This window comes from Oryx dammah, unplaced genomic scaffold, assembly GCF_014754425.2.
Source record: "Oryx dammah isolate SB20612 unplaced genomic scaffold, SCBI_Odam_1.1 HiC_scaffold_10, whole genome shotgun sequence".
NCBI classification, from domain to species: Eukaryota; Metazoa; Chordata; class Mammalia; order Artiodactyla; family Bovidae; genus Oryx; species Oryx dammah.
In genome coordinates this window covers 19,580,698-19,598,831 of record NW_024070194.1, presented here as the reverse complement: position 1 = coordinate 19,598,831, position 18,134 = coordinate 19,580,698, and the positions used below count along the sequence as shown (strand labels likewise).

Genomic DNA, 18,134 nt, shown 5'->3' with positions numbered 1-18,134 from the left:
GAAAAAGTTGGCTTAAAGCTCAACATTCAGAAAATGAAGATCAGGGCATCCGGTCCCATCACTTCATGGGAAATAGATGGGGAAACAGTGGAAACAGTGTCAGACTTTATCTTTTTGGGCCCCAAAATCACTGCAGATGATGACTGCCGCCATGAAATTAAAAGACGCTTGCTCCTTGGAAGAAAAGTTATGACCAACCTAGATAGCATATTCAAAAGCAGAGACATGACTTTGCCGACTAAGGTCTGTCTAGTCAAGGCTATGGTTTTTCCTGTGGTCATGTACGGATGTGAGAGTTGGACTGTGAAGAAGGCTAAGCGCCGAAAAACTGATGCTTCTGAACTGTGTTGGAGAAGACTTGAGAGTCCCTTGGACTGCAAGGAGATCCAACCAGTCCATTCTGAAGGAGATCAGCCCTGGGATTTCTTTGGAAGGAATGATGCTAAAGCCGAAACTCTAGTACTTTGGCCAGCTCATACGAAGAGTTGACTCACTGGAAGATTCTGATGCTGGGAGGGATTGGGGGCAGGAGGAGAAGGGGACGATAGAGGATGAGACGGCATCACTTGATGGACCTGAGTCTGAGTGAACTCCGGGAGTTGGTGATGGACAGGGAGGCCTGGCGTGCTGCGATTCATGGGGTCGAAAAGAGCTGAACACGACTGAGCGACTGGACTGAAATGACCATTTAGGCGAACAGGACAGACTAATTTCCCACTCCCCTTCCTATGATTTGAGTCCTGAGGAGGCCACTTGTAATTGTGGACTTTAGAAAAGACACTTAACCTCTGTAAGTCTTCATTCTCATCTATAAAATTAGAATAATATTACTATGCTCTTTGTGAGGATAGTGAAAATAAACTACAAAACACCTAATGGCAGGTGCTCAATAAACAACAGTCCCCGATGGAGTACTAGATCAATCCTAAGTGGAAACGAGGAGAAAAAGAAAATATAAACTGGAACAGAAAAAAATAAGGTAGAAGAAATAAATATCGAGATTACAATAAATATAAATAGGCAAAACTCACCTATTACATGAGTCTTAAGTGAAGAAGTGAAATCGCTCAGTCGTGTCAATTCTTTGCGACCCCATGGACTGTAGCCTACCAGGCTTCTCCGTCCATGGGATTTTCCAGGCAAGAATACTGGAGTGGGTTACCATTTCCTTCTCCAGGGGATCTTCCCGACCCAGGGATTGAACCTGGGTCTCCCACGTTGGAGGCAGGTGCTTTAACCTCTGAGCCATGAGTCTTAGGTTGGGTAAAAAAAGCAGGCTGTTTGCAAAACACACACCCTAAGATGTAAGAGTTCTCTCATTTTACCCATTCTTTCAAGCCCAAGGGTTTGCCTGCAGCTCTTATCACCCCACACTGCAACACAGCGGACTATTACAGCACATCGTACCCCATGGCTTACACCACACATTGTTGGCAATGGATTTTCTATAAAATAAAGGCTCAAAATTCTTTTAGGCACCCAAATTTTTATTAACCCACCTTCTTGCTCTCTTTTAATATTATAAACCAAATTAACCTCTTTTTGACCCAGAGCTGTGATGGGAACCATCAATGTGTTTTTACGTTTCTCTGGCCCCTCTTAACCGCTGGCTGTCTTTCCTCTTGTCTTTTCTGGCTGAACAATATATTCCAACCCCTGTAAAACAGGGACTAAAAGTACCAACCTCATTGTTCTGAGGTTTAAGAGAATGCTAAGCACTAAGCCAGGCTCTCTGGAGCATTCAAACTCCCACAGTTCCTCCACACCCTTTGACATAGCTCCTTCTCATCTGTCATGGGCTGAGGAACCAATGAACCTGTAAACCAAGAACATTAAGTCTAAAGTCCACAGGCCAAGTGAAGGCCTGGATGGTAAAGTGCATGGGCTTTCTGACCACCACTGCCAACTTCCAGCCTAAGGAAGGACTGAGTGAGCAGTTGCTGAACCCCTGAGCTCATGGTTCCCTGTGGGTAACCGCCATGCACCTCCATTATGGCCCGGGCTAGATGGGGGACTTCTCAATTTCCCCTGCCACACTTGGAACAGCATGAGGGATGTAGCAGCGGCCCAAGACCGAGTGGCAAGCCCCAGGGAGTCGATGGGGGACATTATCAGACCAGTCTCAAAGGTGGTGCCATTTGCTCTTGGGGAGGAGAGGTGGGACCCAGGCAAGGACAGCAGCTGGAAGGCGAAGGGCAGGCCCGGTTCTCAGTAGCGGTAGTGATCAGGCTTGAATGGGCCTTCACGGGGCATGCCCAGGTACTGGGCCTGCTTCTCAGTCAGCTTGGTCAGCTTCACATTCAGCTTGCCCAGGTGGGCTTCAGCCACTGCTTCATCCAGCTGGGGAGAAACACAGGAAAAGCTGGAATCAGTGCCATGCTCTGGGACCCCTAACCTCCAACTTCTCGCTGCCCAAAGAGGCGGGAACGGTTCTATTGTGACATCTGCTGAGTGTCAAGCGTATCACTTCATCCTGTCCTCACAGTGGATGTGTGTGGGTTTGGGCTGCTCAGCTCTTCTGCAAGGGGGAATCAAATTACATCTTCCCCTCCAGGCAGCCCTGGTGGGACCATCAGTTACATCTCCTCCTTCACCCTCCATCAACCTAAGCAGCTAACCAAAATGCTTCCTGCAATTTATCAATGAACAGGACATACTTTCATGACAGGGGCTCTCAGGATTCCTAAACAGGGAGGCCACTGATCTCAGCTCACCAACAGCAAGTGTATTTGACAAGTGAAGTGAATGCAGGGAGAACAAAAGGGCCAAGAAACAGAAAGACAGAGCTCTGAGGCCCATGAATCCCCAGATCCAGTGTCTGGATCTGACACTCTGCCATTACGGAACCAATAGCATTGCTTTTTGGATTACACTGGTTGTGGTTGTTTTAATGTACTTCCTGAGCAGTGGTGACCACAGCCGTCTTCCAAATATATCCTTAAAAATCTGTCTATAAATTCATAAAACACCTTCCTCCTTCAAGAGGTGGAGCCTACGTCCTCACCCCTCAAGTGGCTCATTTCTAATGAACAGAATGAAGCAGAAATGATGATGCGTGACTTGAAAACTGGGAGCTAAAAGGTACTGCAGCTTCCTCCTTTGCTCTCCCCCTGGATTGGAGGAAGCCAGCTGCCATCTCACGAGGAAACTTAAGCAGCTCTATGGAGAAGACACTCATGTGGCAAGGAACCTCCCAGCCACGATGATGTGAAGTGGCTCTTCCAGCTCCAGTCAAGCCTTCAGATGACTGCAGCCCTGCCGGGGTGACTTCTTGACTCAAGTCCCGTCCCACCATCCCATAATGGCACAATTGCCTTTAACCACAGCCCAGGTCCAGGCTGGCTTCCCTGGTAGCTCAGCTTGTAAAGAATCCGCCCACAATGTGGGAGGCCCAGGTTCAATCCCTGGATTGGGAAGTTTCCCTGGAGAAGGGAGTGGCTACCCTCCAGTATCCTGGCCTGGAGAATTCCGTGGACTATAGAGTCCATGGTGTTGCAAAGAGTCGGACACGACTGAGCAACTTTCACTTCACAGCCCAGAGAGCTTTATGTTCCCAAGTGGTTTCACATTCACCGTTTCATTAGAGGCAAACATCCCTAAGAAGGAGGCCAAGGTTTATTTTTCTATTTAACAAATGAAGAAACTGGGGAGAGGGAGGCAAAGGCAGGAGCAGAGTCTAGCCCTAAGGCCATGGCAGTTCTGGAGGCAGAATGAAGGTCTCCAATGACCCGAGGACACAATGAATCCTCCCTTCGCTTGGCCTGGCCTGCACCCCACACTGGAGGTCACCCTACACCTGGAGGGCAGCGTGTCATAATAGTTAACAGCCCAGACAGACAGGGATGATCTACTCTTGGTCCAGTACTTTACAGCTGTGGGGGCAAGTCACTCTCTGAACCTTAAGTTCCCTCATCTGTAGGCCGGATCTCTCACAGTTCTTACAAACATCAGTGATATTCAAGAGGGCATGGTGCAGGCACCTTAATAAATGAGGGGGCTGCTCATGCTGTCATTATGGTTAACCAAGATATATAATCCTTGCCCCACACACTGCACGTGAGGGTGAAGCATGTCCCCAACCCATGCCATGGCAGTGATGGAGAAAGGAGAGGAGGATGGGGGCAGGTGCTGGGGTAGGAGGTGAGCTCTTTACCTTTTCACTTCCAACCCTGGTCTCATCTCAAGAGGCCTGCCCCTTTTCTCACTACAGCCCTGTTTCCTCCAGTTGAGATCAGATGAGGGTTCAAATGAGGCTTTTTAAACCCTACAACAAGCATGGGGGCCTGGCAGGCTGCACAGGACAGGACAGCCCCTTGAGGCCCTCATAGGTGAAACATCTGGTCAGACAAAACAGCACCTGAGGAAGACTAAGGGGAGAGGAGTTGGCTGGCTCAGGGGACACTCCCTGCCTCCCGGCCTCTCCCTACTTCTCATTGGTTGGCAGAACCAGCTTCTCAAAGGGTGGGAGGAGAGATATGAAGACTCTATCACAGCCTTACCAGTAGTCAAAGGTTGGAAGCAAAAACTACTCTTAACACTTAGCTGAGAGGGACACTGAGGCCCAATCAGGCTAAGCAGCAAAACCAAGTTTGCCCATGATGCTAAAGAGTCAGCACTAAGACACAGCATTCTGACCCCTGAGGGAGGGCAGCACATGGGGTATTAGGATGAGCACTACATTTGATGTCAGATGACCTCATCGTCATGGTTACCCTGACCACACGCTCGCAGAATGTCAGGGGCCATGCTCAGTGTGTTAGCAGCATCACCCTTTTCCAAGGCCACAATCGTGCAGCCTCTAGGCTGCATTTGCCTTACAAACAAGTCCCAGTTAACCCACCTGGTTATATTTAAAATTGAATATTTCACACAAAAATATTGGTATCTGGCTTCCTCTGAAACGTCAGGAGCCCTGACCCAAAGGGCCCAGGTTGATAACAGGCAGCGAGCCACTGGGGCACATGTTCTTTGCTCAGGTCCCCTCCAGCCCATTCATCCTTAGTGGCCATGTGTGTCTGTGACCTGTGACCCAAGGAAGTACTCACAATCCTTACAGAGGTACTTCACGTCACAGAGAAGGAAATGGAGGCTCAGAAGTTAAGTAACCTGGTTACACAAGCTGAGATTCAAACCTGGATGTGTCTCTCTCCAAAGCCCATGCTGTTCTCACCACCTAGCCTGGCTACTCAAGAGTTATTCCCTGCATTGAGCCTCACTTTCCTCCTGTTAAATGGAGAGAATGATTTCTGCCCTGAGGGGGACCCTGTTAAGATCCTCAAGAGTGGAGGCGAGCACTGTATGAACTCAGGCAAGCCCTGCTTGGGGAGCCCAGGTCACATGACCCTTGGCCAGGGGTACAGGTAGGAACCCACCTTCTTGGGCAAGAAGTGGACCCCGACGGGGTACTTGTCCGGGTGGGTCCAGAGCTCGATCTGCGCCAGCACCTGGTTGGTGAAGGAGTTGCTCATCACAAAGCTAGGGTGGCCCATGGCACAGCCCAGGTTGACCAGACGGCCCTCGGCCAGCAGGATGATGCGGCGCCCATTCTTCAACAAGTAGCGGTCCACCTGCAAGCGGGCAGAGCAGCGGTAAGGACTGGCAGGCGCTGCTCCCAGTGTCCACCCCATCCTCATCCCATCCTCCTGCCTAGCAGGCCTCCCTGCCTCCAGCAGTGCCCACAAAGGGCCTAGACTGCCCTTAAACAATCTCCAGCATAGGGACTGGGACACACAGTTAATAATAAAAGCCAGTATTTATTAAACAACTCTGAGCTACAGACCTCATACATCTACTGTGAGAATTTAAAGAGCTCACATGTGCAAGGCACTTAGTTTAAGTACTACATATTAGCTAATGGTATTGTTAATATTATTACTGGCACAGGCCCTGGGCTAAGAACACACACGTAACTGTGTGTGTGTGTGTGTGTGTGTGTGTGTATACAATATATAAAAATTACATTTAATTCTACTAACAATCCTTTAAATTAAGTACTGGTATTATCCCCATTTCACAGATAGAGAAACTGAAGTTTAAAGGGTTAAGTTCCTTGTCCAGAGCCAGATATTACAAAGTGGCTGTAATTTGAGCCTGGACAGTCTGAGGACAGATCCCAGGCTGTCAATCACCATACTTAGTAAAAAGCTAAACGTGGAATTTCCCTGGTGGTCTAGTAGGTAAGAATCTGCCTGCCAATGCAGGGGACACGGGTTTGATCCCTGGTCCAGGAAGATCCCACATGCCTCAGAGCAACTAAGCCCGCATGCCACAACTACTGAGCCTGCGCTCGAGAGGCCATGTTCCACAAGAGAAGCCGCCACAATGAGAAGCCTGTGTACCGCTGCATGCTGCTGCATGCAGCAAGGAAGACCCAGAGTAGCCAAAAATAAAATCAATCAGTAAGACAGATGTGGTGGTACTCAGCCTCGGCTGCACATCAGAACCCTCCAGGGAGCTTTAAAAAAGGAGGACCCGTGGCCTCCCTCCAAGATTCCAATTTAGCAGCCTGAAACCTCTTCCTCCCACCCCACTGCCCAGGTCGCCACAGCCTCGTCATCTGTCCTCCTCGGCGGCCAGCCCATGGGCATGCCCTCCTCGGCGCTCCATCTGCCGAGCCTGCTGGCAGGGCTGGGGCTCCTCACCTGGGGCTTGATGTTCACCTTCTCCACAGTGTTCTCGTTCAGCCACTTGACATCGATCTCCACGTCAAAGTGCCCGATGTTACACACGATGGCATCATCTTTCATCTGTTCAAAGTGCCTGTGGGGGAGCCTCAGTCCGTGAGAGAGGGTCAGCGACCAAGGGCAGCCCCACGCCTGCCCCCTCCTTCACTCCCTAGGACCCCCACCACCACACCGGCACCTACTCGCCAACGATGATGTCAATACAGCCCGTGGTGGTGACAAAGATGTTGCCCTCCTGACAGGCCTCATCCATGGTGGTCACCTCATAGCCTGTGAAGAGACAGCCCCCACGGGTCAGCCAGTGTGGCCACGCCCCTCCTCTGGCCCCAGCAGCTGACGGCCAACCCCCGCTCTATCATACCCTCCATGGCAGCTTGAAGTGCGTTGATGGGGTCAATCTCCGTGATGATGACGCGGGCCCCGAATCCCCTCAAGGCCTGGGCACAGCCCTTGCCCACGTCGCCATAGCCTGCAACCACCGCCACCTTGCCCGCAATCATGACGTCTGTGGCCCGCTTGATGCCATCTATGAGGGATTCCCGGCAGCCATAGAGGTTGTCAAACTTGCTCTGTGAGGAGAGGGGGTGAGGTGGAGATGGGGGCAGGCAAAGCCCTGGAGCCTCAGACCCACTCTCAATATCTCAGCCCGCTGGGCCTTGGGCTGATCACCTCCTGGGACTTCTCCCCACCAGCTAGTGTGTTCATGTGCCCCTTGCCCCTGCTCAGCCCCACGACTTTCTCCCCAGTCTTTCTCAGCCAGTCCAGAAGGCTTCCTGAGGATCAACTATGAGAGACTGCCCAAAGAATCTGCTTCACTTTAAACCTCCCGATGCCCAGCTCTGAGGATCACTGCGTAATCCTTTGTCTTTTTAATGCACTCATCACTCTGCCTACAACCCCTTTCCCCACCAAGTGAGGGCTAAATTCCTCAGCAGCAGCCTCCCCAGGGGCCTTCTTCAGGGCCTACTCCTGAGCTGCTCTGGAAACCAACAGCAGGAGCCATTGCTGCTCCCCAGGCTCACCTTGGTGACAGAGTCGTTGACGTTGATGGCCGGCACCTTCAGGATCCCGTTGGCCATCATCTTGTACAGGTTGTGGACCCCCGTTGTGGTCTCTTCAGAGATGCCTCGGATGCCTGAACAAGAGGGGAGGGGACAGATTTCAGGCCAGGAAGGAGTGGCCTCTGGGATGGGACTCCAAGAGCCTAAGAGAGCCCACAACTGAACTCACCAGAATGCCTCACCTTTGCCTTCTAAAGATCCTCCTCTTTCTGGGTCCCCATCTCTGGAACCTATACCACAGTCCACCTAATCACCTGGGCCAACACGAGGGAGGAGTCGCCACCTTCACTAGGCCTCATGATTCTACCTCCCAACAACTCACAGACTGTCCAGCCCCACTGCCCGCATCCCTGCCACAGCGCGTCCTCTACACAGCAGCCACACTTAACATGTATATTTTCAGAGACATCTTTTCAATACCATCCAATTACTTCCCGTTGCTCTGAGCATCAAGCCCAACTCTCTCGCTGAGTTTATTATAAAGTCTTTACACATCTGATCTTCACTAAGGCTCCAATGAAGGAAGTTGCCATGCTGGCTAACTCTCTGTTTCCTGAAAGGTCATCCTTTCCTACCTCAGGGCCTTTGCACTCACTAGAACATTCCCTACTTCCCTCCCCACCCTGCTTTTAACAAAGCTTCCCAGCTGTTCTCAGCCCTGGCCTTATGCTTGCCCTCGGGCCATCATCTCAGCCAGCCTTCCCCAGCCCAGAAGATGGGCCCCAGCACGCTTACAGGAGCCTGCGGATATCCCATCTTCCACAAACTCTGCTGTTTGAGGCATCAGGAGTCCTGCCAGGCCTGCCGCTCTCAAGTGGACAAGCAAGACCCATTTAGACCACCAGCACCCAGCCCACCGACCTGCCCTACTCACCTGACAGGAGCTGAGGGTACTTGGTGTGGATGAGGTTGGTGAGGTCACCACCATCGTCCAGAATCATGTTGAGGGGCCCGTCCTTGAAGTACAGCGTCTGTTCAATGCACCACAGGTACTCCTCGTCCGTTTCGCCCTTCCAGGCGTACACTGGAGAGTGAGCGGCATGTCAGGGCTGGCCCTCCACAATGGCACCTGCTCCAGGGACCCACCTAGGTAGACTCAAGACTATCTCCTTCCTAATTTCCATCCCCAGCCACCTCCAGCCTCTCTGAGGACTCAGCAGTGCTAAGGACACAACTTGGAGCCAGAGGTTATCAGTGTGAATCCTGGTTCTGCACTGACCAGCTGTGTGACTTTCGGCAAATCACTTCACCTGAGTCTCACTTTCACTGTGGATAGTAGTATAGATTAAGTGAGACAGAAGCCAAACACAGACCCCTTATATATAAGTATCTGGAAAGAATTCTTTCCTTTCTTACTCTTTTCTTTCTTTTCCTACCCTCGTCTGTCTGGGCCCCCAGCTCACAGTGACCAGGGATCCTACCCACAGTGCCTACTGCTGGGAGGGAGGCGTGATGGAAGGAGGGAGCCACATTAGGTGAACTCAAGAGACAAGATCCAGGGTTCATTCTGCACTGAAAGGACCTGATGGGCCTGCAGTCTCCATAGTACGTTATCCTAGGCAACGTCTGGCCAAAATCTATTAACAGCAGCTACCGTGTATGGAGCACTTTCTCTGTGTCAGGCATTACTCTAACTGCTTCTTGCCCCCATCTCATTTGTCCTCACAGAAACCCTGTGAGGCTGGCATTACCATCATCATCACCTACAAATGCCCGGAGAAGCAGCTGAGATATGCCCACAGAGGGGCTGAGATGTGCCCAGGTCACTCATCACGACACTCTGCTGTTGCTGTTTTTGGCTGCACAGCATGTGGGATCCTAGTTCCCCAACCAGGGATCAAATCCATGCCCCCTGCACTAGAAGCCCCAAGTCTTAACCAATGGGCCACCAGAGAAGTCCCAGCACGGCACTGCTGAGCAAGCAACAGAGTCCAGTGCTCCTGACTGCCAGCCCAGGCTCCTCCCATCATTTGATACAACTGTGACACAGGTGCGGGGTTCCCAGGAACCTCCTGTGGGCAAAGGACATTTGCCAAGCAAGGCCAGCTTCCCCTCCCTCAAACTGGGACAGATAATGGTCTTGAAAACAAGGCCTTTCCAGAAAGGGGCCATGGAGTCCAAAATAGGCTGAGGAGTTGGGGACATGCCGACCCTTGGTCAGTCGCTGGAGAGGTCTTTCCCAATTCTTTACCTTCCACCCACAGTTGGTTAGAAGGAACTGTGAATGAATGTCCTATTTTATCATCGTCAGACCAAACCACTTCCCTTCCCAAGCCCGAGCAGACTTGTTTCTGTTTCTCCAGCAGCCTGTGAGAAAGTCCTTCCTCTTTGGCTGTGGTCTTTCCCCAGTACCCTAGACCACCAGATACTATGCAGTGGGTCTCTGGGACTCTTTCTGCCCAGTAGCCCTCCCTGATTTTTTCGGAAACAGATCCACATCCTCCTTTTAAGGAACTACCCCCTCTTCAACACCATGTGATTCCCAATCACTGACTTGACTAGGGCAAGTAAGTGCTTTCAATAGGATCTGAGATGACGGCTGTTTCCAATGGGTCTCTAGGCTAGGATTCTGTGGCCATGACTTCTCTCCCATGCTTTAGGGAGGTCTGCAGCAGTAAAAGTGAAGTGAAGCAAACAGAGAAAATCAGAGCCCCTTCCTGAACTCCTGTATCCCCCAGCAAGGACTCACCTGGAATGCCAGCCTTGGCAATGGCAGCTGCTGCATGGTCCTGGGTGGAGAAGATATTGCAGCTGGACCACCGCACCTGAAACAGCCAGCAAGACACGGCTGGTCACAGCCAGGTCAGAAGACCAGGGTCACTAGGCGGGTAAGAAAAGGCCCTGAATCTAGTGATGAGAGGCCTGGGATCTACATCCAACTGGTTCTGCAACCACAGGCTGGGGACCCTGGTGAGTAGATGGGAGCCAGAGCAGTGACAAGACCTAACTTACGTGAAAACAAGGCTCTGCCCTGTGGAGGGGGAAGGGCTCCACAAGGAAGCAAGGAGACAAGTGAAGAAACTGTTGTTAGTGTTAAGACAAGATATGCAACTATAGCAGTGGAGGGGATAAATATTATTCTGAAGGCTGAGCTGACAGGATTTGTTGGGAGGATTAGTTTGTTGAAGTAAGAGAAAAAAAGAGGAGTCGGGGATGACCCCAGGTTCTTGAACAGAGAGAATCTCTAAGGCTGAAGCCTGTAATTACTTACATGGGGAAGACACCAAGAAGTGTAGACATGTTGAGGTTGCAATGTCAATCAGATCTCCAAGTGGAGATGGTACATCAGTTGCTGGATACGATGTACCATATCATATATTGTTTATGTTATGACATAACCACATAAACAATATTTAAAACCATAGAGTTCCAGGCTCCGCAAGAACTGCTTCAGGCCTCACCTCAGCACCCAGGGCAACAAGGGTCTCAATGAGGACGGCGGTCTCCACGGTCATGTGCAGGCAGCCAGCAATGCGGGCGCCCTTCAGAGGCTTGGAGGCCGAGTACATTTCTCGCATGTGCATCAGGCCCGGCATCTCATTCTCTGCCAGGTCCAGGGCCTTGCGTCCCCAAGCGGCCAGGCTGATGTCAGCTGCAGGGGCAGGATGGACGGAAATTTATGAGCTACCTCATCCCATGAACCATGAAGCACCCTCCACTCCACACTCATCCCCTGTGGACTCAAAACACTAGGCTGGCTGCAGTCTCACTGATTCCACAAGGATTTCCTGGATCCAGGGCAGTCAAAAAAGAAAGACATGGTCCCCACCTAACCGCAGCCTACTTATAGCCTTGTGGGAGAACACATTTAATTAAAGAATCCCACAGGAACATAAGGACTTCTCTGGTGACTCAGACGGTAAATAATCTGCCTGCAATGTAGGAGACACGGGTTCAGTCCCTGGGTTGGGAAGATCCCCTGGAGAAGGGAATGGCAATCCGCTCCAGTATTCTTGCCTGGAGAATCCCATGGATAGAGGAGCCTGGCTGGTTACAGTCCATGGCCTGGCAAAGAGTCGGACACAACGGAGTGACTAAGACAAACACACAGAGGAACATGATTACAACACAGGTAAGTGCTCCCTTGAAAGATAAATAGCTGTCAGCTTATACATGCCTCTTACTACCCTTTCTGCTTGCCACCTACCAACCTCCTCATTCCCTAAAGATTTTAGCTCCTGGTTCTCCATCTTCCTAATCACCACTCTTGGTGACTTCAACACTCCTAAGTGATATAAGCTAACACCTTGGACTCAGCACCATTCTTTGATCTCCTCGAAGATCGAGAAATGTTTCTCCACCCCTGTCATTTCTTCCCACCTGGAGGGAATCATCTGTGTAACTAACAGCTCTTGGTCTCTGTCTGCCCCATGGGAGGTGGAGTGACCTGTTTAATTAGTAAACTTAGAAGGAAAAACTGGGCATGCACAGGTCAGGTCTCCCCTCTTTCACAAGCAAGCAACAATCAACCTGCCTGCAGGGAGCACATTCTTCCACAGAGAGATCTACCCAAACCCACCTTGCCTGTAACTGGTGGGTTAACTGCTCAATTTGGGGGTTTGGTTAGCATGATCATTGGACTTTGACACTAGTCTACATCTTCGGGCTTCAATGGATGCTATTAGTTATCCCTTGATACCTACAGGGGACTGGTTCTGGGAACCTCTATGGATACCAAAATTCTCAGATGCTCAATTGCCTTATATAAAATGGCATGGTGGTGGTGGTTCAGTCACTAAGTCGTGTCCAACTCTTGTGACCCCATGGACTGTAGCCCACTAGGCTCCTCTGTCCATGGGATTTCCGAGGCAAGAATACTAGAGTAGGTTGCCACTGCCTTCTCCAGGATCTTCCCATCCCAGGGCTTGAACCCACATCTCCTGCACTGGCAGGCGGATTCTTTACTGCTGAGCCACCAGGGAATCCTATATGCTCCATGAAATGACTCAGTATCCCATATCCTCTTACCTCTTTGATGACTTCACTACTCCACTGAGACTGCTCTCCTTAAGGTCTCCGTAAGGCCCCATAGCCATTGGTCAATTATCTATGTTTACGTTTCTCCCTGCAGCACCAACAGCACTCTTCTTCTGAATCCCTTTTTTTCCTTGGCCTGTCTTTCTGTGGTTTCCCTTCCACCTTCCTGGTTTCTCTTCCTGTAACAGACTCTCAAAGTTTGGAGGCCCTCACGGCTCCATCATCTTCCTCTTCTTTCCTACCAGAGGAGCTCATCCCACTTTATGGCTTGAAATACCTTTTCTACAGCAGTGTGTCCCACCTGTTCATCTCCAGCCCAAACTTCTCCCCTGAACCTGAGACTCAGGTTCAACTCAATTCAACTGCCGACTCAGCATCTTGGTTGTCCATCTAGATAATGTGTCCAGTTTAAGCCTTCATGACTCCTTTTTCTCACCCCCAAACTTGTTACACCCCGAGTCTCCTCATTTTAGGAAGTGAAACCACCATTCAACCAGCTGCTCTAGCCAAAAACTTATGATTTCTTGATTCCTCTTTTCTCCTTTCACCCTCTTCCAACCCATCAGCACTGTTGTCTCAACATCCCAAATATGAGCAATCCAACAGCATCTCACCACCTTGGATCACTGAAGCAGCCGCCTCACTGGTCTCCCTGCTATTCTCCCCAGGGAAATGAAGATGGAGGTCGTCTTGTTCAGGTTTCAGAAGCAGGAGAGCAGCTCTCTGACTGACTTCTGACCCTGTGTGGACTATGTGCCTGCTTTGGTTACCAGCAAGTCAAGCCACACCTTAGGTTAAGAGAGGGAGTGGGTCTTGGAATTTCCTGAGCCCCTGGAGGCCTGGCCAAACCCCGACTCCACCCCGGGGGCCTCGTTTCACAAGAGGTAACAAGGAGCATTGTAAAAGTTAAGGGAAAACGAAAGCTGCATTTTTGCATGCAAACTGATGATATAAAGCTTGCAGCCTGGGATTATCAGCGGGAGCCCCCAAAACTGCAATCTGAAGTCTCACTCGTGGGGTGGACCACTGCCCAGGACCCTTTTCCCTGTTGAGATTCCAGATTGCTGGTACTCGGGATGTCCCAGCACTGTTCAAGTTTGGATGTAGGTTGTCAGCCCAATTTGGTGATGTTGGTATTACCCCTCTCTATTGTTTCTATTTCTTTACTTTTAACAACTGTCTAATTGTTTGTGTATAACAAGTGGATTTTTTTGTTAATGAATCCTTTGAACCTAAAATGAAAGTAAAACACCCCACAGGCGAGCTCTTCAAGTGGCTAGTTGGGATGCTGCCTGATTCAAGAATCACCTAATAAGAGTTAGATCTTTAAAAAACCAAACAATACCCCACAAAAGTCAGAGAAACAAACTTAAATTTTAAAATGTATCACCTCCATTCTTCTGCTAAAGTGAAAAAGCATCCCAGCCTCCAATGGCTTCCCCTAACCAACTCTTCACATGGCCACAGTGCCGTACCCAGGTGTCTGCTCACCCTTCTTGCCCACCTCTCCACCCTTTTCTCCCCCTCACTAGTTGCTCAACCATGCAAACCTCCTTACTGTCTTCATATTCCCGCCTCAGGGCTTTAACCCAAGCAGCGCTCTCAGCCTGGAAGGCTCCTTCCCAGCACCTGATACAGTACCTGGCACACAGTAGGTGCTTAGGAAATGAATAACTTGGTATACTGCTGCTGGAGGAACTGAGAGCATGCAAGGGTGACTAGTAGAGGGAGTAAGATGTTGAGTCAGCATCTTATTCCTGTAGACTTTTAAGGGGAGTCCCATGACCAGACTTGTCTTTTGAGAAGGCTTCTTTGGTTGCTGCAAGTATCTACGAAGCAAGAGACTCATGGAGACCTGTGAGGAGGGAGCCCAGGACTGGGGTGGTGGCTGTGGAGTCAGAGAAGTGGGCAGGTCTCCTCACTTACAAAACAGATTGTATCTCTAGTACTCAGCTGGGTTGGGCACAGAGTAGGGGTCGGCCATGTTTACTGATCATCCTTGTTAAGACTGAATGAGAGAAGGTCCACGAAAGGGGCGGGCAGTAGATGGGCCACTAAAAAAAAAAAAAATCTGAACCTAGCCCAACTCTCAATATTTACCAATGAGGAAAGGCTCAGAGAAGTGTTTGCCCCAGGTTTGACAGCCAGTCAAGAGTAGGGGTGGGACTGGTGGCCAGGCAGAGCTGGTAGAGCCAGAGGCTCCTGGGAGGGGCCCAGTAGTGGACAATGGTTCCTGTCCTATCCTAACCTCCACTCCCTCTGCCACCCCCTGTCCCTCTAGTGAAAAGAACTTTCCCTGCCCTCGGGATACAGCTGTGCCAGTCCTGGTGTTTTCATGGGTCCCTCAACTCCAGGAGCACAGGAGGGTCTGGCACTCTAAGCTCTGGGGTTTTTGGTGCCCAGGGGAGCTGAGGACTTGCAGAGGCTGCAGAAACACCTGTCCTAGGACAAGCCAAGAATAGCAGCAAAACCCTGAGTCTGTTTCTTCATCTGTGAAGTGGGAATAATCCTAACCTTCCTTGAGCCCAAGGATTAAAGATGCCATATGGGCAATGTCTGGCACAGCCCTCCCTGATGGAGGTTTCCTTTCAACCCTACTTAGCCAAGTTCCTCCACTTCCGAATGTAGCCTTATCTCCTCCCACACAACGCAAAGCCCTCAACCTTTAACCCACCCATCTCTCCATAGTAATAACAAGCCTCTTTTCCAGCTCAGCTACTGGACCTTGCTTAATCTTTCTGGGCTCAGTTTCATCCACACAACAGGGACAATAACCTACTCTGGCCCACTACTTGATAAACTACTATTGGTAAGTTACTATTTTCCAGAGAGTTTTTGGAAGTTATTTCCTTTTAGGGCTTCAGTTTCTTCCTCTGTATAATGGGATAAAGTCCACCCCTAAAGATCATTCTGTAAACGAATGCAAATCCCCACATACATAGAAGTGCTGCATAAATGTTGATGTTTTTCTCCAGGTTGACCGATGCTCAGTCTCCAGGCCTCTCCCCCAACGCGCCCTTCGGGGCCCCAGTATCCTCGCCTTCCCCGTAGGAGGCTCAGCGAGGAGGGGTGGGCACTTGCCCGGGGCCATCCAGTTGAATGTGCTGGATTTACTTTCAAAATTGCTAGCCAGCCTGAACCGGTTTCTGCTGAAAGGTCATTAGGACTACTCCAAATGTGTTCACTTATACACAGTGGTGAAAGATGAGCACGGCCTGGGTGCATCTACTCCAGCACCTTCCAGTTGTAAGAGTGTGGGCAAGTTACCTTTTTTCCCTGTGTCTCAGTAAATCCATAAAATGAGAAAGTAACAGTCCCTACCCTAAAAAGTCATTAGAATAAAATGAATTAATCTATAAGAAAGGTAGGAAGTGGTGCCCATGCCACAGTAAACGCCCAGTAAACGTTAAGGATCAGTGTATCAGCTTCAGTACAAAGGACAGCAGGAAGGATTTTCCTAACCACCCCAAAAGTTCGAGATTCTATGTAGGACTGTTCTTGCTGGGCAAGTGAGTGACCCCAGAGGTTGAGTAACAAGCCGAAGGTCCCCGGTGAGTGGAATTGCCCGGCCTCGGGCTCAGTCTCCAGGCCTCTCCCCGACGCGCCCTTCGGGGCCCCAGTACCCTCGCCTTCCCCGTAGGAGGCTCAACGAGGGGTGGGCACTTGCCCAGGGCCATCCAGTTGGTCAAGGAGCCGGTCCAGGCCCAGGAGGCAGGATCCAGGCTCCCTAGCGTTGGTCCCGGCAGGTGCCATTGGTCCCAGGCCATGGCCCGGTGCGCGCTGCCCCCAGCCCCAGGCGACTCTGCGCGGAACACGCCGCCGCTCCGCAGCCCGCGCCGCTGCACCCTGCCTCGCGGGGCACGCCGGAACTTGTAGTTCGCGGCCTCACGCCAAGACACGCTAGCTGCGGCGGGGGAACTCCAACCCCCAGGCGGCCACGCGGGGCCAAGACCGCGCTGTGCCAGTGATTCAAGAGGGTCCTCTGAGCGCCCCAGGTCGGCCCCGCGGCCGCCGCCCCAACAGGTCCCCAGCAGGTGCGGAGCAGATGCGGCTGGCTGCACGTCCTGTAACTCACCGACTTTGTAAGGCAGCTTGTCCGACATGCTGGCAGCGTTTCCGCACGGAATGATGCACGCAGGCGAAAGGGGCCGGGCCTCGGGCTGGGAAGACGCGCGGGCTGGGCGGCGCCGGGTAGGGACCTGCGCCTGGCGCCGACGCCTTTAAATATCTCCCCCGTCTTGCATATTCATGAGTCCCGAGCGAGTTGAGCCGTCGGGGCGGGGTCCCACGCACAGGGGCGGGACCGGAATGGACTTTGGTCCCTGTTGAGAGCAGTTTTTATTCCAAGCGGTCCTTCCACCTCCCGTACTGGGTAGCAAAGGGATCTCGGAGAGAGGCCTAAGAACAAACTCCATTCTTTCCTTCGTTCAACCAGTGAAACCCATGTCAAAACCGGGTGAAACTGAAATTCCAACCAGCTCTCTTTCCTGAACCTCAGTTTCCTCTGTAAACTGGGCAGAATGATACCTACCATACAGATTATAAGTAAAGCTGCAACATGTCAAATTTCTAGCACATCGTAGGCCTTCCACCCTCCTGCCACTATCCTGAATTTAGTTAAATTTGTATATGTATTTATACTTTTACTACATATGTAGAAATCATTAAATGCTTCTTAGAATTGTTCCTGTGTTTAAAACCTTCATGTAAATAGTAACGTACTGTACTTACCCTTCAGCAGTTTGCTTTTTTCTGTTGATATTATATTTGTAAGAGTAATGCATAGACTTAGAATATATTCATTTTTGCTGTTGCATAGTATTTCATTGTCTACATCCCATGATTAATTTATCTGTTCTCCTATTTGCTGACATTCAGTTTGTGTATCATTTTGCCATTATTGCATAAATGGAAAAATAAACATTGTCTTTTAGTGCACCCGAGTAGGTGTCTGAGTCATAAATGTACTTAGGGATGAAGTTTCTGAGTTAAAGGCATGTTTTTAACTTTCCTGGGTCTTGCCAAACTGTTTTCCAAAGTAATTTATCCCCTCACCACTGTGTCTGACGGGGCTTGTCACATCCCTGTCACCACTTGTCAGACTGACAAAAATTTTTATCAAATTGATGGCTGTGAAACTCTCCTTGTGGATTTAATGGCCATGTGAAGACCCCTTATCATCTTTATAGGAACCCCCTTCCCCAACCTCCACCCAGCTGCTCTCTCATACTTTTTTCAGAATTGACCCATTCTGAGTCTGTGCTTTCTCACCTCCCACTCAGTCCTCAGTTGTCTGGTCTCCACCCCCAGGTCTCTGCTGAAACTGCTCCAGCCAGGTCATTAGGGAAGCCAGACCAACGTGCCTCAGCCTGCATCCCAACCCACCTCCTTGCTGCACACAATATGCCCTTGG

The 18,134-nt window shown here is 50.6% G+C and overlaps 1 protein-coding gene across 1 annotated transcript; it reads right to left on the bottom strand.

The window, feature by feature from the left end:
• Positions 1-1,466: 1,466 nt before the first annotated feature.
• AHCY (adenosylhomocysteinase) lies at positions 1,467-17,655 on the bottom strand. Its single transcript, XM_040247498.1, has 10 exons — positions 16,797-17,655; positions 11,146-11,336; positions 10,434-10,509; positions 8,619-8,768; positions 7,706-7,818; positions 7,045-7,252; positions 6,866-6,953; positions 6,642-6,759; positions 5,373-5,567; positions 1,467-2,340 (listed from the first exon to the last, which is right to left on the bottom strand). The coding sequence occupies exons 1-10, from the start codon at positions 16,822-16,824 to the stop codon at positions 2,209-2,211; spliced, it is 1,299 nt and encodes a 432-aa protein (XP_040103432.1). The 5' UTR covers positions 16,825-17,655; the 3' UTR covers positions 1,467-2,208.
• Positions 17,656-18,134: the final 479 nt, after the last annotated feature.